The sequence below is a fragment of the Jaculus jaculus genome, chromosome 6 (assembly GCF_020740685.1).
Source record: "Jaculus jaculus isolate mJacJac1 chromosome 6, mJacJac1.mat.Y.cur, whole genome shotgun sequence".
Lineage (NCBI taxonomy): Eukaryota > Metazoa > Chordata > Mammalia > Rodentia > Dipodidae > Jaculus > Jaculus jaculus.
The window spans coordinates 11,230,668-11,251,583 of record NC_059107.1 but is presented as its reverse complement, the minus strand read 5'-3'; the positions used below and the strand labels follow the sequence as shown (position 1 = coordinate 11,251,583).

The window sequence follows — 20,916 nt, the reverse complement described above, 5'->3', positions numbered from 1 at the left end:
TGACTCGGAGGAAAGCACTAATAGTTAGGACCAGTTGTATCAGCCTCACATTATTTCATTGTTTTATTTTAGTGGAAAGTCTATAAATATAAAAGGAATTAGAGATATCAAAAGTGTTACCTTCCCTTGAGGGATATGGAACCCAGTAATATTTACATGCTATGATTATTTCTTCAATATTTAGTGTATTTTCAATTGAAGCAGGTCTGTGTTTGAGTGCTCACTAATGGGGCAACCCCACTTCTCATCAATATACATTGGGTTCCCACAGGAAGGCTCTTGACTGTTCAGTCTGTAAGCCAATGTGACCAGGGTTAAAACCCAACTGAAACATAAGATGTAGGATTAAGAATCATGCATAAAATCTGCCAAAGGCCTATTGTTAGGTTCACATGTAGGGAAATAGTAATTTGTCTTTCATTAATTTCTTATATTTATTTTTTGTTATATTGAGATATTTAGTTATCATATAAAGATTTAGTTATAATTCATTCTAGAATTTTCAGATAAAGTTTATTTGGATGATTTGGAAAGAGCACCCATGAGATTTTCTCTTAAGGATTTCTAGATGTAGACATGATGAGACAGACTCCAGCAATGGATTCATGAAAGAAATGGAACAAAGTTCTGTGAGGGACTGGGACGTTGTCAGCTGTGTCAAGAGCTATGTAAGTTATAGACACAAAGACAGTGCAGGAAGACAAGTGAACCGTGCTAAACACAGCCATTGTCTCAGTCTCAGGAGAGATTAAGAATGACACTCCAGGGCTGGAGAGACGGATTAGTGGTTAAGGTGCTTGTCTGCGAAGCCTAAGGACCCAGGTTCAACTCCCCAGAACCCACATAAGCCAGATGCACAAGGTGATGTATGCACACAGGATCACGCATGCTCACAAGGTGGCACACCTGTCTGGAGTTCTATTGCAGTGGCTAGAGACCCTAGTGTGCCAATTCTCTCTCTCTCTCGTAAAATGACACTGCAGTTGGGTGTGGACATTTTGGTTCTGTAGGTTGGCCTTTTGTCAGCAAGGCATATTCCTAAAAGAAGTGGCTCACTGCATGCATGCAAGTAGGGATCAAAATCTCCATTTACCTGAAGAAAATTCAATATCATGGAGCAAGAATGGAAAAGCCTTGACCTTTTAAGCTTCATAGGACTGATAGTCTCTACTTGCATGCTAGGTTCTAGAAAACAAGGCCAAACCCCAAGGAGGAACACCCTCCACAGTGCAGTCTGAAATAACTACACAGGCCAAAGCCTTCTAAGAGACTGTTGATGATGTGCAGGTGGGAGTCACCGCCTCAGGAGCATTGAGAGCCACCAAGTGTCAATCATTATGCTAGGCAGGAAAAGCGCAAACCTAAATAAAACAAGTGATTCATTGATCTGAATTTGCTCACAGAAACTCCAGTGTTCCAGAAATGTGTGCATGTGACGGAGTGAAAGTAAATTAAGGATATTAGCAAGAAGATGTCAGCAATTCTTAGTGTGTGTGTCTACACCTGACTCTTCCACCATATACTATGGCAAGATGTCCAGGTTCTCTGCCTAGGAATCGTTTCTTGTTTACAGATCTCCAGAGTAGCTCCGTCTCAAACTGGCCCCCTCTCAAGATGGCGCTTGGCCACAGTGCTCCAAGATATGGAGAATGACAAAATGTAGTTCTTTTTCAATGCTAATCTCCTAACACAGCAAGTCCTCCCTCCCCCAACCGGATTTACTGCGTGTCGGAACCATGGGCTTGTCCTCTCGTGAGGACTGGGAGCACGCTTGTGCTGGAGCTTCCCTGCGGATCTTGTGGATGCAGTTCTGGCTTTCCCCTACCTCCCTCCATCTAGCGAGGGCTTTGCTATCCTGGCTTTTCTGATCTTCACACTTACCTAGTGACAGTTTCTAAACTGTCACCTTACCACAAAAGTCCCATTTTCTATTTGTTAAATTAATGAGTGATAAATTTCCAACTTGGTCTCTTTCATTCTATATTCTTCCAGCTAATTGTTTTGAAGCTCAGTTTATTATTATTATTTTTTTTCTGGTTCAGAGTTACGGTATCTATAAGAGTAGCCACTTATTTTCTTATGTTTCATTCTGTAATCCATCTGGACTAGGATTCCACCATTTTTTCATATTCTTCTAAGCTTTGAGAATACATGAATGTTATCAACAGTGATAGAAGTATAGAGAAGAGATGTATAAAATTATTGTGTGTTTCACAGAAAAGAGCACTTCTGGTCCATTTATGTGTATTGGGCTTGGTGCCAGGGTACAGATTTCATCCATTGTTTTATTCAGTAGTATTTGTTGGGACTTTTGCACTTCTTGGGAACCATACTGAGAAATGGGGTGCAATGCTAAATCAGTTAAGTGGATCCAGTTGGATACTATTTAAAAATAGTGGTGCAGGGCTGGAGAGATGGCTTAGTGGTTAAGCGCTTGCCTATGAAGCCTAAGGACCCCGGTTTGAAGCTTGATTCCCCAGAATCCACGTTAGCCAGCTGCACAAGGGGGCGCATGTGTCTGGAGTTCGTTTGCAGTGGATGGAAGCCCTGGCACACCCATTTTTTCCTCTGTCTGTCACTCTCAACTAAAGAAAAATAAAAAATATTTTTAAAAAATAGTGGTGCGGACAAATGTTGAAAGCATGCATAACATATTCTTTTTCATTTAACAATATATCAGAACACTTCATCCCCACTAAAATATTGTGAGATAATTAAGTGACCCGAGGCTCATAGAAGTGAGTCTTGGGTGATATGTAGGGACCTGGCGACAAAGTGCACAAGATGATAAACTCGTCAGGTGGTCACTTGAAAGCCACCTTAGGTGTGTTGAGTAAGCAACCTGTGTTCTAACACTTTGTCTTTACCATTTACATTTCTCCATTTTCTCCCCCACATGACCATCAAGCATAGAGCCAAATACTTTCCTGAAAGTGCTGATCCTGCCCTGAAGCACTGACGGAGGTCCAGCACAGCAGAGGACTGATGAGAACAGGCTAGCTTGACAAGATCGTTCATGTTGAGCAGGTGAAACTTCTGCCGTTTCTTCCTCGATTCCTGCTAACTTTCTTATACCTCATTTTGACTTTTTGTTTTTTCTTCGAGATATGGTCTCATTCTGGTCCATGCTGACCTGGAATTAACTATGTAGTCTCAGGGTGGCCTTGAACTCACAGTGATCCTCCTACCTCTGCCTCCCGAGTGCTGGGATTAAAGGTGTGCACCACCACACTCGGCTCTTAATTTGACTTTTAAAGAGGAATAATAACCTTTAAAGGAAAGCTAGTTTTATGCACGTTTCAATACCATAATTTATTACAATGTGTTTTACGTTACTTCTCAGGGTTCCTAGAAGAAATAGATTTCCCTAAGATTTAAATAAAGTTGTTTAAATTTAAAACGTTTTTCAGTTGAAAAGGCTACATCTACTCATTGCCGTAAATGAAACTATGATTAATTTGACATCTCTGATATGTTTTAAGGGAAGATAATGATGTCTTGAAACTCACTGTTTCCTTTATCACCCAGGATCTCACAGTTTAGAGAGGGACAAAGACACATAGCCATCTCACACATGTGACATTTTCTAGAGAGAAACTGTACAAAGGATTTTTAGCTACAGAGGGGAAAATTTTTTTTTTTTTTCTGGGAAGTTCAGGGATGGATTTACCAGTTGCATAAAAAGTTGAGTATATTCTGGACATGAGTATTCATGTATAAGTAACAAACTGGTAGCAAATTAATTTCCCAAATTAATGAAGCCATATTTTTCTTGATCATTTGCAACAGGTGCTGATGACCATGGGTGCAGCTTCTAGGATAGACACACTGCCCTCACTGAGTGAAAAGGAATGGATGCGCCCCCAGGGGGCAAACTTGTGATATCACCCTGGCTAGTCTGGGGTCTTAACCTACTGAAACGCTCCACCTACTAGAAGGAGAAGAGAACAACAGAAAGATTAGAACCATATGTTTGCGTGTAATATTGTATTTATTTATTTTCAATATTTGGAAGGCTGTGGTGGGGACTGAAATCAGGAAATTGCACATGTTAGATTAGCGCTCTGTTTGTCAGTTACACCTGAGGGTAACATTGTATTTGAAAGCAATTTCCCTGTTGGGGAATTTGGATACTTCCCTCAAGTGCTTGTAAAGGTGGCAGTGTACTTTTAGGAAAGGAAATGTAATCAGCTACTGCCAGAGGCATCCACCCAGATGTCTGAGCAATCTGTATAAAATCGCGGAACACATAAACATCAGAACTAAGTTTGAAACAAAACCTATTAATTCATAATTTAGTGATCTATCTAAAGAAGAAAAGAAAAAGAAGGCTGCAAAATCAAACCAGATAGCAAAGTAGAAAATGAGATGCATACTTCTGGAGTATTTAGAGGGAATCGGGAATAATGTTTTAACACACCTTTCTCAGAAGCAGTAAGTGAAAGACTATGGGGATTTTTAATACCAGCTCAGGAGAAGGCTTCATTTTGGTGGGCTTCTCAGATTTTCCTCAACTGGAAGTGTTCCTTTTTGTCTTCATTTTCATTTTCTATTTGCTAACTCTCTTTGGCAACACCACCATCATTGCACTGTCCCGTCTGGACCTCAGGCTGCGCACTCCCATGTACTTCTTCCTCTCCCACCTCTCCTTCCTGGACCTCTGCTACACCACCAGCACTGTGCCCCAGCTCCTGATCAACCTTCGTGGACTTGACAGGAACATTAGCTTTGGGGGCTGTGTGGCCCAGCTCCTCATTTTCCTTGCCTTGGTCTCCACAGAGTGTTTGCTCCTGGGAGTGATGGCCTTTGACCGCTATGCTGCTGTGTGCCGTCCACTCCACTACACGACCATTATGCACCCTCAGCTGTGCCAGGCTCTGGCCATCTCCTCCTGGGTGTCCGGCCTCGTGAACTCCGTGATTCAGACAGGACTTGTTATGGCCATGCCTCTCTGCAGCCACCGACTAAATCACTTCTTCTGCGAGATGCCCATATTCCTGAAGTTGGCTTGTGAGGACACGGAAGGAACAGAGGCCAAGATGTTTGTGGCCCGAACGATCATCTTGATCTTCCCTGCAGCACTGATTCTAGGCTCCTATGCTCAAATCGGCAGGGCAGTGTTGAGAATGAAGTCAACAGCTGGACGTAAGAAGGCTTTTGGGACTTGTGGGTCTCACCTTGTAGTAGTTTCTCTCTTTTATGGCTCAGGTATATATACATACCTCCAGCCTATCCACAAGTATTCTGAAAACGAGGGCAAATTTGTTGCTGTTTTTTATACTATACTTACCCCAATTCTCAATCCCCTAATTTATACTCTGAGGAACAAGGATGTGAAGGGGGCTCTGTGGAAGGTCCTAGGGAGAGGCACAGATTAAGGGTAGGAGGGAAAAGCAGAACCAATAAAGCTTTCTGTGGTAGTTCTCAGATCCTGAAATGCATTGTATTCTTTGAGTGTTACTAGTGACCAGCAGTAGCTTTCAGTAGGTCTTAGCTTCCAGTGCCTCCCTTCTGGGAAGTTGGAGGTTGAGCTCTCTTGAGATACTAAGTCAATGTCTATGGTCCTTGTGCAAGGGAGAGTAAATGCTGATTCCTATCCCACTTTCCATATGAATGTGTAGGAAGAGGGGAGGTAAATATCATGGTTTATTGTCTGTAAGTATAGAAGTTGTCAATAAAAAAAAATAAATAAATAAAAATAAAAAAGAACCAGTAGGAAAAGATTTACATTCTAGCTGCATGTAGAGACTAGGGATGGGTTCTAGGCATTTCTGAGACTGAGGGCAGATTTGATTAAATATGGTGCTACCTTATCTAAAGTCATTGATCCTCAGTGTGCAACCTAGATCGAGCTTTGATTGACGTCAGAGGACACGAGTTTTACATACTTGTGATGTTGGTTACATTCCCTCACACCTCAGATCCTGCTTCTGAGTTTCCTGACAGTGGTTATCCTACCAGCCTTCTAGTGGCTTCCATGACTTATAGGAAATGTGGAGATCGACCAGAAGACCTTCATCAAGCATGTCGAGTTTTAGATGTGTTGTCATTAAACTACTTGGAGTCACAGGCAAGGCCATTAGTGCAGCACCGTGGAGAAAAGCAACTGAGCTCAGGTAGTGCACCAATAAACCACACCATGCTGCTTCTTGCCAGATAGAGGTTTTCATGCAAGAAAAAAGAGAGTAGAAGACAGGAGCATAAAAACAGCGAGCCTTGGGCTGGAAAGATGGCTTAGTGATTAAGGTGCTTGCCTGCAAAGCCAAAGGACCCAGGTTTGACTCCCCAGGACCCACGTAAACCAGATGTACAAGGTGGCCCAAAGGTCTGGAGTTCGATTGCAGTGGTTAGAGGCCCTGGCATGCCCATTCTCTCTACATATCTGCCTCTCTCTAATAAATAAATAAAATATTAAAAAATTAATTGGGGTGTGGCATCACATGCCTTTAATCCCAGCACTCGGGAGGCAGAGGTAGGAGGATCGTCATGAGTTTGAGGCCACCCTGAGACTACCTAGTGAATTCCAGGTCAGCCTGGGCTAGAGTGAGACCCTACCTTGAAAAAAAACAAAAAAAAAACAAAAAACAAAAAAAAAAACAAAAAAAGTTAATTCGTTTTCCCTTTTTATATCCAGAGTCTCTTGCCACTGCAAATAATTGCCTGTTGGGCTTTACATGGGTGACTGAAGAATCAAACTTGATCTACCAGGTTTTACACATAGCACCTTTAACCACTGGGCAGTCTCCCCAGTCCTGTATACCCATAGAAGTTTTAATAAATTTTAAATAAATTTATATATACATGGGGATCTTCATAAGAATTACATCCTAAGAAAATCAATAAACCAATATGCTTTTTAAATAAATAATTCTTTGTTGTTGTTTTTTAATTTTTATTTTTATTGTATTTGAGAGAGAGAGAGAGAGAATTGGCACACTGGGGCCTCAGCCACAATGGAATTCCAGATGCTTGTGCCACTTAGTGGACATGTGCGACTTTGTACTTGCCTCACCTTTGTGCATCTGGCTTTCGTTGTTGAACATGGCAATATGCTTTAAAAACTTTTATTTATGAGAGAGAGGGGAGAGAGAGAAAGAGAGAGACAGGGAGAGACAGAGAGAGTGTCTTGGTATGCCAGGGCTTTCTGACTCTGCAAACAAACTCCAGACACATGTACGACTTTGTGCATCTGACTTTACGTAGGTACTGGGGGATTGAACCTGGGCTGTCAGGCTTTCCAAGCAAGAGCCCTTAATCACTGAGCTATCTCTCCAGCCCACTTTTATACTTTTATAAGCAACACCATAATTTGTGAAGGAATGGTAAGACAAGTGGATCTCTGAAAAAGGGCAATACATTCTAAAAATGCCACTTAGAGACCTATGTGGTTGGATTAAAACCTTGTAAGACAGTTTGTTTGCTTTTGGGGGGGAGTCAGTTATACCTCTATGTTCCATTTTTGGGTGATTAAGACAGATTTTTTTCCAATGTTGGGAGAGGCAACTTGACCCTCCCAAAAGATCCTTTATGCTTTGGTGCCTTCAGGAAAAGGCATGCAAATGTCTCTTACTGAAGTTGTAGTTCATCAGGGAATTTCAGCTTGAAATTATGAATATTTGCTTTCAGCATTTTTTTGGCTTAATACATCCTTAACTTGTTCGGTGTTTATGGACTACATGGTGATAGATGTATAATGATCAGACAAATATAATTGTATCTATAAATATCTATATAGTAATAGATTATACGCTTTTGTTCCCTTGCCCCTGTTCCTGTTTCCCTGGGGCCCTCCCCAGTGGGATTATGGGAACCACTATTGGGTCATGAAGGCCTCATCCCAATGAGGTAGTGGGTATTCACACTCAACTCTGCGGCTCTTACAATCTTTCCACCCCCTCTTCCACAATGCTCCCTGATCCATGGCAGGCCTGTTGGAAGTCTGATTTTGTGTTGAGTTCTTTGTAGCTGAATTTCTGCTTTAATAGCTTTTGCTTGATCACAGTGTCTGCCACCATTACCCTGGGGCTGGTTGTCAGGCTAGCAGTTAGAGCAGTGCTCACGTGACAAGTCTTGTGGACAGTAGGTTTTTTTTTCTTGTCTATCAGTGGATCTTGACTCTCCTCAACCATTTTCTCTGCCATCTGTAAAGTAAAGTAGATTCTCCAACCAAGAATGAGAACAGCTTGGGTTAAAAGGGTATGCAGATTTATTTGAGAGATTTCTGGTGTACAAACCCACTCTTTGAGAAGTGTTTTTTTTTTTTTTAGTGGTGTAATAAAATCATAGATATACAACTCAGTGAAAATAATAAAAGCCATTTGTTGCAGTCAGGTTTGCATTGCTGGCAGAAATCACCCAGCCAAGAGCAGCTTGTCGGGGGAGAAAAGGTTTGTTTTGGCTTACAGACTCGAGGGGAAGCTCCACGATGACAGGGGAAAATGATGGCAGGAGCAGAGGGTGGACATCACCTCCTCACCAGCATCAGGTGGACAACAGCAACAGGAGAGTGTGCCAAACACTGGCAAGGGGACACTGGCTATAACACCCATATGCCCACTCCCAACAATACACTGCCACCAGGAGGCATTAACTGCCAAATCTCCATCAGCTGGGAACCTAAGAATCAGAACACTTCACTTTCTTTGTCAAAATGGGTAGATTTCTAGAAATTATTCTCTCTTCTAAATTTTCCTGCTTTTGTAATATTTGCTTTCAAAATCGCTCATAGTGATCCTCTGAATGTTTTTTTTTTTTTGGCATATACTGCAATACCAATTTTTTAATCTCTATAATTTTATTCATTTGTGTCTTACTTCTTACAGAAACATGAATCACACCAAATTCTATAATCCACACATAACTTTTTGGTTTGCTGAGCTATATACAAATTTAGTGTGCATATACACACATAGATCTTATGGGTAATGACTATTTTGCCACATGTACAATTCAGTCCTATAAGTTATTTGGAAACAATTCTAACCACTATATGCAACATTCTCTGAGTAAATGTTTCTTTCCTTTTTAAATCCTTTTTTGTATTTTTGAACACTGTTTACTACCTTTGATAGTGATAAATAGCTGTAATAAACATCTTTGCAGAATGTCTTTGTACCTCTGATTATTTCCCAATGATATAATCATGCACATCAAATTATAGGGAAAATATTGCTACTAGCTTGTCTTTAAGAAAAATTATGTCCATTTGTATTTCTGTCAGTTGTTGGGGCCCACCTATTAATCTTTGCTAGTAGAGCTTTTGTTGTGCTGACATGCTAGTTATTTTCTTGGCTGCAAAGTTTGTGCTCTGAGAAAATGGAGATGGGTCCTCTTTTTCTTTTCTTCTTGGAGGCAGGGTCTTGCTTTAGCCCAGGCTGACCTGGGATTCACTGTTGTAGTCTCAGAGTGGCTTCAAACTCACTGCGATCCTCTTACCTCTGCCTCCTAAGTGCTGGGATTAAAGGCGTGCATCACCACATACCTTCAAACAAGGCAGCTCTAGGAGGGGCTAGGTCGGGAGTGAGGCCCCCTTTTTTATATAACTTTTTTTTTTTTTTGGCTTTTCAAGGTACGGTCTCACTCTAGCCCAGGCTGACCTGGAATTCACTATGGAGTCTCAGGGTGGCCTCAAACTCACGGCAATCCTCCTACCTCTGCCTCCCGAGTGCTGGGATTAAAGGCATGTGCCACCAAGCCCGGCTTTATATCACTTTTTTTATTGACAGTTTTTTATATATGTATATAGGCAAGCAGTTCACACAAGTAAAATTGCAAAGAGTCCAAGCATATTTTTCTCAGAAAACTAAAAATAGAGCTACCATGTGACCTAGATATACCATTCCATTCCTGGGCATATATCCAAAGGACTCCACTTATACCCTAACACAGAGATCTGCCCACACTAGCTAGGAAATAACTACAATTACCTAAATGTCCATCAACTGCTTACTGGATAATAAAAATGTGGCCATACACACACACACACACACACACACATATATGTATATATATATATATATATATATATATATATATATATATATATATGTATGTATGTATATATATGTCTGTGTATATATATACAGTGGAATGCTACTCAGTTGTAAAGAAAAATTGTGTTATGAAATTTTTAGGAAAATGGATGGTCAAGGAAAAAATTATAAGTGATGTAATCCAGGCCTAGAAAGACCTTTACTACAGAGGTATTGCACATCCATGTTTTGCAGCCACAGATGAATAGTTAGTGAAAATGTGATACATATATTCAATGAAATTATATTCAGAAGTGTGAGGTCTTCAGGAAAATGGATAGTTCTGAAAAGGGTCATATTAAGTGAAGTGACTCAAACTCAGAAAGACCAAAACCACACGATCAGCCTCTCCGGACCAGTACTCACAGTCTAAGCCTGGGAACAATTGCATATTCCCTGTCACATGTGGATCTTCACTTTTAATGCTTGTGTGAATGTAAATAAGGTGATTCAAGGGCAGGTGTAGGATGTGGAACGAGACAGGAGACCAGGGGGCAGGAAGCAGAGGTGATGAAGAAGGGGGAAGTGAGGACCAAAGGAACCGTAGCCGGCAAATGGGAAGGGAGCCACGCTGGGAGAGGGCAAAAGCAGAAGGGCTCATCTTGGCAGGACTGTGGCCACTTTGGGTGTAATAGCTACGATTGTTTCGGAAAGCCATGGTTGGGTTTTCTTGGGTAGCTTGTCAGAATTCCATAGACAAATAAAACCGTTTGTGGGGCTTTGCAATCTGACTGTCTCTATGAAGGTACCTGACACTTCAATGTTATCTTAAACCAGGTTCACTGAAGCTTGATAAGGTCCCTTTTGTCATAACCCATACAAACCCTCTTATTCTGACCCAAACTTGTTGGGGTCCAACTGGTTTTGATGTAGTCCATGCTTCTATCATTACACTCTCAAAAAATTGTACCCTGCATTAATAGAACTTTCTTATATCTCTTTTATCAGCCTCTCAGTACCTCAGGACCAATACTCACAGTCTAAGTCTGAGTTTCTCTGGAATGGTGCTTGAAACACAGTAAGCACTGTATAAGGTTTACTTGTTTTTTGTTTATTTATTTATTTTTTTTTCAGGAATCAGGATAAGAACACTGTTTTCACTCTTAAAAACACTTTATACCATTTGTACTAATTGTATGCAAAGTAAGAATAATTAAGAGAATAATATTGTAACTATTTAAGATGCTCCTCTAATAGTTTTAAGTGCTCTAGATGAAAGTAGAAGCCACTGCACTTACTACCTTGGTTGTGATTGTTTTGGGAGAAGCCTATATCTCATCATACTGTAGCTATCCTTGGAGTTAGAGATCATGCTTGTGTGTGTGTGTGTGTGTGTGTGTGTGTGTGTGTATTTTACAGGCAAAGCGAGGCTCTGAATAAGTTTTGATATTAGATAAATGCTAACTCACAGAGAAAGAATATCTACATAAAACATCTCACATGTATTGTCACTGATTCAGGAGCATTAGTTCAGCACAAGTAACATTAATCTCATAGTACATGTGTGCATGTGTGTGTATGTGTGTGTATGTGAGGGAAATGTGTGTATACAGGCAATCTGAAGCTTAAACATGTGATAAAAGCTTTTCAGGGTTAAAAATTTTGTAACGGCAGATCATGTTCTCTATTACGATTTCTGAAGTGGATATAGATATTTCCTGATTTTAAAAAGTTTTTTATGCTGTGTACAAGTGTTAAATGCATAATAAGTAATTTTAGAATACATTGCACATATTTTAATTAATTAATTTATGGCATTTCAAATGCAGTTTATTTTAATTGGCTGCTGACCACACTATCTTTCCTCTTCCCACAATTCCCTTCCTCCTGTATTTTCCCCTGTTTACATGTCTCATGTATCCTTTTGACCATCCCTTCCCTCTCTCCCAGCTCATCTCTTTATAATCCCTTTTAGCTGTAGTTCTGTTTATAGGTTTTATCCACATCTGTTCCTCTATATATACATACTTATAGATATGCCTGTCAGAAAGAATATGTGGTTTTGGTCTTTCTGAGTTTGAGTCACTTTACTTAATATTACCCTTTCCAGAACCAACCATTTTCCTGAAGATTACACACTTTCAGTTTTTTTGTTTTTGTTTATTTTTATTTATTTATTTGACAGCAACAGACAGAGAAAGGAAGAGGCAGAGAGAGAGAAAGAGAGAGAGAGAGAGAGAGAGAGAGAGAGAGAATGGGCCTGCCAGGGCCTCCAGCCACTGCAAATGAACTCCAGATGCTGCGTGCGCCCCCTTGTGCATCTGGCTAAAGTGAGTCCTAGAGAATCGAGCCTTGAACCAGGGTCCTTAGGCTTCACAGGCAAGCGCTTAACTGCTAAGCCATCTCTCCAGCCCACACTTTCATTTTTTTCACACTGCTGAATATAATTTCATTGAGCATATGTACCACATTTTCATAAACTATTCATCTGTGGCTGTAAATCATGGGTGTGCAAGTACCTTTGTAGCAAAGTGTGAAGTCCTTAGGGTATTTACCCAGCAGTAGTATGACTGGGCCACATGGGAGGTATATTTAAAAAATATACTTTAAGTTTGTTTTGTGGATAAAAATAGAAAATCATACATTAAATATAATCTGTGTCAGAAATACAAAACATTAAATTTTTCATAAAGGAAATAAGTATTTTGTTGAATCAATAATACAAAGAAATTAGCATATATGAGTCCAGAGAAGAAAACGTGTGTGTGTGTGTGTGTGTGTGTGTGTGTGTGTGTGTGTGTGTGATGATAGCTCTTAGTGAGCTATGCAATTTGGTGTGGATGGTCAAAAACTGATGGAACTAGGGTTAAAATAGGGGAAGTATGTGGCTTCTTAGGTGGCAGAGTCACAGGAGTGAGCAAGAAGGGTGTTGTGAGAGTGCTGAATAGGTGAGTTTCACTTGGGCAGTGTATGGAGAAGACAGAGAGCTGAGGGCCTGGTAGGAAGATCATGAAACATTTATCAGTGGATTATAATTGCTTCTTTGCCCAGAAATCTCCAAGGACACGCTGGGTAAACAATTCTTTTTCTTTTTCTTTTTCCTGCTCCTATGGAGGCTTTGGCAATGTCCCCAGGGCATATACAATGCCCTAAGCCTTACCAGCTCCTTCTAAGTCTCAGTTAGAGAGAGTGTGGGATGCACACTAAGGATGCCACCATCCCCCTTAGGTATGAGCATCAGCAATATTTCTCTTGGGGATAGAATTATATGAAATCACGACTTCTCTAGAACAGGGGCTCCAGTCTAAGACCTTTATTTCCCCCAACACTTAGGACCACAGAGGGACATATGTACCTACAACATCTTTAGATGTTGACAGTCTAATACAGGTCTCATATTACTGTTGAAGCTGATAGATTGAGGGTGGTGATGCAGTAGTTTCATTTCCTGGGCACTGGGTGAGTACTGACTAGATAAACTACTCCAGATGCACATATTAAAAAAAAAATCAGAAAACAAATATCACATTGTACATTCAGCACTGAATTGTACTCTGTTGGTTACTTGGTTTGAGGACATTGAAATGTCTGATGTTTACAAAAATATGTTTTACTACTGATTGGTTTTCATAGTATGTCAAAAACTTCTCATTTGTATGTGTTTATCTCCAACTGCATAAATTTATAGCAATAAGTTTTTTTCCTTATATGAAGCAGAAATGTTGATTTAAAATCATTTCCTATTTTTACTAAAACTCAAACCCAAAAGCCAAGGCTGTAACAAGTACATTGCAGACATCAGGGATGAAGAATGTAGGCATCGTCAATAGGCAGTAAATCAGGAAGATTTGTTGGAAGAATAGACAGTGGGAGGGGATCCATTAGAATGAGACAATGTTTTTTGTCAGAATTGAAATAATGAATTTATTAATTTAATCTTTGAAAGCACTACTCGGTCTGGACTTGAACTTTGAATAACTGATGTTTCTCTAGAAAAAAAAAATGTGACTTGGGAGTGATTAAACCTCAAAGATCACTCCAAAACCTCTAGGATAGGGTGGGACACTTAGTGGTTTCTAGTGTGAAAAGGATGGTGTCCAGATCAGAAAATGCCTGAGACTACAAAAAGCAGATGGTGATGGAGGATGAGTAGGAGAATGCTTTGATACCCAGCATGGTAAAATAAGGGGTTAATCTCCCAAGCAAGAATGAGAAAGGTACTGATGTAGATATGAAGAAGATGTGAAATTAGATTCAAAATTTTAAATTGTATAATCTAACAATGAAGGTGTTAGCAAAGAGTTTCCTTCTCTGTTCAGATATAAAATACATTTTTTTTTGGCTTGAGTGTCATTCTAATAACAGCAACATTAAATCATTGGACTGACATGAAGGATGTCATGGCATTAGGAAAACAATGAAACATGGTTCCTCACCAATTGTCTCATTATTTATAAAAACATGAGTAGACAGACACATGGATCCATGCACATACTCAGGCACAAGAATAAAGAGTTTAGTACAGACAGCCACTGACATTTGTATTACAGAAAATCAAATATGCCGATATCAAGATGTTTTGCATTTGCCAAGGTGATAAGGAGTAGATATGAAATGTTTTAAGTGACAAATTTAGATTAGAAAAATAGAGGATCAGGTTTTGGGCAGAGTGTTTTAAACCATTACATCCAACCATTAAATTAATTCAGGGATGTTTTCACAATGTATTGATAAGTCAACACGCAAAATGGAAACGAACAGGCAGCTATGAAGGTAGAACACCTTTCAATTCCAGATAGTCCATTTTAGACAATGTATTTTTAACTTTACTCCTTATTGACCCATGATCTTTCCTCTTGTAAATTTTAGCAATTTATCTGAGTTTTGGCCTTTTCAAAACAAGGCATATTAGACATTTTTTACAATGTCACAGATCTTTAAACACTGGTATAAGTTATACTTGTCATGAAGCATTTTTTTTCTAATCTAAAATCACAAAAAGGTCTGGCTGTCATGAAGGATGCTTAAAGATGCCACAATAATCTGTATTGTTCTTTCATCCTATTTTTGCCAAGAAATTAAATCAATCTTATGCCAAGAGTTCATCTAGTCCTCATTATTATTTCTGACTGTTTCAGTCCATGAGGCACCATACATTTATTTCAGTGTGAGTTTGTAAAAAGAACAACTTGTGAGCATTTGATGATTGCCTGGATGACAGTCTGAGTCATTAGGAACAATTGCATCAGCCTAGCATGGTTTCATTTTTCACTGGGGTGAAAGATTTGGACAGTAAGAAAGAAGTGTAGATTTTTAGAGTGTTCCCTCTTTTGAGGAATATGGAGCTTGCTAATAGTTACAAATCATGATTATTTTCCCCAATATTTGGAGTATAGTCAATTGAATAAGGTCTGTGTGTACGTGCTCCCTGTTAAGCTTTTCAAGCTACATGGACTCAGCTCCCTTGGGAGGGCTTTGCACTGCCCAGTCCCTGAGAAAGCATGACCAGGGTCAAAGCCCAATTGGTATATGAGACAGAATGTGTGGAACCATCCTCATTCCAAGCATGGATGCCCCATGTAGATAAATATGAAGCTACTCTTGATAGATGGAAAGGTGCCCAGGGACATTTATGTTTTATGATTTCCAATAAGGAAGCAAAACACACGAAGAAAACTCATCAAAGCTCCATGAGGTGTTGGAGAGGCGTCATAATCATATGACTTGCTCCCAGAGTCGTGTACACCACAGTGCAGGGGAGACGGAGTGCAGGCAAGGTGGAGGTGAGCTGAGCTGAACACAGCGTCCTTGCCATCACTGGTTTCATGAGAGGCATGGGTATTGTGGTTTGTAGATTAGCACGTTCTCTACAGAACTCTGAAGTCCGGGGCACATGTCTCCCAGCCCTAAAAGCTACAGAAGAAAGTAAAAATGATGCGGAATTGGCTGGATGGTTGGAAGACTTGGCCTTAAGGTGACAGTAGTGGAATTTTCTCCTTAAAAACAAAGTTATAGATCAAAATATCACATGCCAAGAAAATAGGGACACTTGCACATACACTGCCCAAGTACAACCGAAGCTGCTGCAAGACACCCAGCCTCGGTAAGCACTGGCCAAGGAGCCGGAGCAGGTGTGCTCCTGCACAGCCAGGGGCGAACGGAGGGAGCACTTCATGTGTTGGTCATTCCAGGTACTGAAACTGTAAAGTTGAATAAGACAAGACAATTTATTGATCCTATTTTAATGATGGAGACGAAATAGAATTCTATTTTCCCCAGAATGAGATGCATGAGACAAAGTGATGATGAATTAAGGCTATTAGTAAGAAAATAATGGATATGATAAATCAAGGAGTAAAAGACAGACTTGGGGAGATGGCTCAGTGGTTAAAGGCACTTGCTTGCAAAGCTTCACAGCCTGTGTTTGATTCCCAAATGTACAAAGTGGTGCATGCCTCTGGAGTTTGTTTGCAACAGTAAGGAAGCCAGGCAACCCATTCTCATCTCCCCCCAAAAAGTATTTTAAAAAGATAGAAATCCCCATAAAGATGGAAGTAAGTTTTGAAAAATGGAAGAAAAGAAGCAGAGTGTAAATGAGATGATGTCCGTGGGGGCTTCATTGAGAAAGTTCATGTCTTGAGATTCTGGATGGGAAGACCAGATGCTACAAAACCCTTGGAGGATATAAGCTTTAGGTTTCTTTCCATGCTAACATAGTCAAGATTCCACGTTATTTTTTATCTAGCTTTAAGCTAAAATTCATCAGTAAAATTGGGACTACTGATTTATTATGATGATTTTTTTTTTGTATGGATGACATTGAGTAACAAAATGGAGGATACAGCCTGTGGCTCTGTGGTTCTTATGGTATGATGTTTAAACATATTCCTCACCAGGAGCACTGGACTGTGTTGGCTATTTGTGCAGCTGAAAAGCTATGAGAGGTTTCAACACCAGTTCAGCAGAAGGCTTCTTTTTGGTGGGCTTCTCAGATTGGCCTCGCCTGGAGCTTGTCTTTTTTGTTTTCATTTCTATTTTTTATTCCCTAACACTCTTTGGCAACACCACCATCATCGTTCTGTCACAAATGGACCTTCGGCTGCGCACACCCATGTACTTCTTTCTCTGCCACCTCTCCTTCCTGGACCTCTGCTACACCACCAGCACTGTGCCCCAGCTCCTGATCAACCTTCGTGGACTTGACAGGACCATCAGCTATGGCAGATGTGTGGCCCAGCTCCTCATTTTCCTTGCCCTGGCCTCCACAGAGTGTGTACTATTGGGGGTGATGGCCTTTGACCGCTATGCTGCTGTGTGCCGTCCACTCCACTACACGACCATTATGCACCCCCATCTTTGTTGGGCATTAGCTACCTGTGCTTGGGCGGGAGGCCTTGTGAACTCTTTGGTTCAGACAAGCCTCATGATGGCCATGCCTCTCTGTGGCCATCAACTGAATCACTTCTTCTGTGAGATGCCCATATTCTTGAAGTTGGCTTGCGAGGAAACAAAAAGAGCAGAGGCCAAGATGTTTGTGGCTAGAGTCATCATCTTGGTCTTTCCTGCAGCACTCATTTTAGGCTCCTATGCACATGTAGCCAGAGCTGTGATGAAGGTCAAGTCCATGGCTGGGCGTAGGAAAGCTTTTGGGACTTGCGGATCTCATATCCTGGTGGTTTCCCTGTTTTATGGCTCAGCCATCTACACATACCTTCAACCTACCCACAGGTATTCTGACAACGAGGGGAAATTTGTTGCCCTCTTTTACACCATAATTACCCCCATGCTCAATCCTCTGATTTATACCCTGAGGAACAAGGATGTGAAGGGGGCTTTATGGAAAATATTTGGGAGAGACACAGATTCAAGGTAGAATGTGGAAGCAGTAAAATTTTCTGCTATAGTCCTTATATCCTGAAATACAGCTCATTCTTTTAGCCACTGATCACTAACAAATAGCACTTAGTAGGCCTCAGAGCTTTAGTGGATTTGTTTTTGGGAAGTTAGAAGTAGTAATCTTCTGAGGTTCCTTCTAGATCAGTGTCTCTGGGCCAGTGCAGAAGAGCACAAACTGGTTTATATAAACATTCTGGAAGAATGTTCATGACAGGTTTCATTCTGGCCGCATGTGGAGCATATGCCTGGATTGTAGGCACATCTGAGAAGGAACAATACATTAATAAATGTGTCACCACCTTTTTCAAAGTCTCTGATTCCTACTGGTGCCACAATGAAGGTACTGAGCAAAGAAGGAGAGCTCATTGGTGGTATTCTAATGAACTGAAACCTGATCACATCCCTCCCATCTCCTTCCTGGTCTGTTTCAGTTCCCTGACAGGAGTTTTCTAGTTGTCTTTCAGTGAAAATGCTTACCAGCTCTACCAAGAAATCATATCATGCCTTTTGCTTCATAGAGATGAGATATCCATGCAAAGTAAAGAGGAATAGAGAAAAAAAAAAGCATCAAAACAGTGACATGTGAGGAAGTCACATAGTAAAGAAGAATAAAAGATGGTAGTGGAAGTGAAACCACAGAAAGACCAGTTTCAGCAGCAGGAACATTTGGAAAGTTCAAGGGATAAAATGAGGATTCTTAAAATTGTACCACTGTCCTTTTTCTATGTATTTAAATGATGGTTTCCTATCAGAGTACATGTGACTTTCTAAACATTTTTCTCAGTCTCAAATGCCAGTTTGATTTATTACATACATTTGAATAATAAAGATTATAAATCTTTAAGAAGAAGCATATGGAAAAGTGGTTTTTCACTTTTTCTCAAAGATTATTTTCAATACTTTTAACTTTTTTTTATTTTTGTGTGTTTATGTGGTAAATATTAGTGTGTGTGTGCATGTTTGTAGGTGGGTACATGTATATGCATGTATACAGGTGTGGGGAGGCTAGAGGTCAATGTTGGGTACCTTTCTCAAGTCATTCTCCACCTTATTTTTTTAAAGATCAACCTAGATCTCAATATACAGCTCCAGGCTGGCCTCAGACTCACATCAATCTTCCTACCTCTGGCTCCTGAGTGCTGGGATTAAAGACGTGCCCCACTATGCCCAGCTCCACCTTATTTTTGGAGACATTAGTCTCTTAATGAAATCTGGAGTTCACTGATTCAGCTATACTAGCCAATCAGCAAATTCCAGCGACCGCACAGTCTCTACCACCCCAGCGCTTGAGTTAGAAGTGTGAGCCGCTGTGCTCAGCTTTTACATGGATGGTGGGCCTCCAAACTCAGGTCTTCATCTTGGGTGGCATGCACTCTGCCTACTGAGCCGTATCCCTGGCTGTTGTTAGTGATACAAGACCTGCACAATGTTGGGGCTGTCAACATGTTGACATCAATGGTATAAAAGGGCAAAAATTGACACAAAAATAGAAAAGGTATTTGTTGGGATGAAGTAGGAGTTCAGTGGGAGGGTGATAGGGAAGGAGGAAAAGGAAAATCATGGGAGGGTATTATGATCAAAATACATTATGTACTTACATGTAAATCTTATTAAAATTTAGGTATAAAACCAGGGTGAATCATTCAAACATTTTTATCTTTGAATCGTTCAAGTAATCACATGTAAATTTACATACATACACACACACACACACACACACACACACACACATTTTTTGGGTAAATAGCACTACACTATCACTGGAAACCTGCTTTTCTTATTAGTACCCAGGTTAATAACTTTGTGTTGGCACTGGGCAGCTGGGCACCTATGGAAACGTTATTTGAATTCTTTAGGTCCCAGTGTCATGGTCTGTAGAACAGGAATGACAATAGTAATGGCCACCCACAACTATGCTGAAGATTAACTGCTTTCATACATGCAACATCCTTAAGCTAGTGATTGTGTGCACTCAGCTTGACATAGCTGCATCAATCTTCAGCTTAAAAGCTATTACTGCCACAGAGTAATCACAGCTTTTTTGTTGTTGTTGTTGTTGTTTTTCAGAACAGTCATAAATAGATAAAACTCTTAGAATCATATGAGAGACTTTACAAACAACCTGGGGATCCAGGGATCATTAACCTGGCTGTGTTCGTAGAATGAACTGTGTTTCAACTAGATGTGACCATGTTTATCCCAAGCCAAACTGTAATTCCCTTTAGAACACAAATTGTGGGGCTCCACGTGATCTTGCTGCTGCTCAGTACCCATACTTTTGTTAGAAACTTCTTCAATAAATTGTACTTTGCAACCCTAAAGTTGTCTATGTTTCTTCAGTTTCACGCCACACTGGGGCCAATATTTATAGATTATGCCTGAGTTGTTTTGGAAGGGGGCTTGACAAAGAGTAAACACCATAAGTAGAACAGTTTTCTTGTCTACTTGGGTGCTAAGACTCTTTCATACTTGAACACAATATTTTATTTCATTCTCATTACTTTTATACAAAGTAAGATTAAATAAAATAATACTATTTTCATTACTTGCTGACGTTTTCTACAAGAGATTTACTATCTTTGAATGAAAGGATAGGTCATTACTTACCACCCTAATTGAAATTGCTTTAGGTTATACCTGTCTCCGGAGATTGTGAACTTCTTTGGGGTCAATGGTTGTATTTTCAGTATTTCTTTCACCAGAGATAATATACTAAATAAATGTTTGTGTTATACCCCTGAATGGATGTCTTTAATTTTTTAATTATCCTTTTAGATTATCATACAAAGTGTTGAGTTTTATCATGGCATCTTCATGCATAGGTGTCCCTGTACTTTATTCTCATCTATTCCCCTTCCCTGCTGCCTTCCCTCACGTCTTATCCCCCTCCAGCTGCCTTCTTTTCCTTCCCCAGTTAGTACAACTTTATGCTTTCTTATCACATGTATTCCATCACTCTATCTGTTCCCACTCCCCTAAGAGATCGTCATTTACTTTCATGACTCTATTTCATGAACTACACACACATACACCTGTACATAATTTAAAA

General features: G+C 40.2%; 2 protein-coding genes across 2 annotated transcripts; both read left to right on the top strand.

The window, feature by feature from the left end:
* The first annotated feature begins 4,448 nt into the window (after positions 1-4,448).
* Positions 4,449-5,378, top strand: LOC101598675 (olfactory receptor 2Y1-like). The gene has a single exon (XM_004657458.2). The coding sequence runs from the start codon at positions 4,449-4,451 to the stop codon at positions 5,376-5,378; it is 930 nt and encodes a 309-aa protein (XP_004657515.2).
* An 11,530-nt stretch (positions 5,379-16,908) lies between these two features.
* Positions 16,909-17,844, top strand: LOC101598376 (olfactory receptor 10-like). Its single transcript, XM_004657457.1, has one exon. It carries the CDS (start codon positions 16,909-16,911, stop codon positions 17,842-17,844), a length of 936 nt encoding a protein of 311 aa, XP_004657514.1.
* Positions 17,845-20,916: the final 3,072 nt, after the last annotated feature.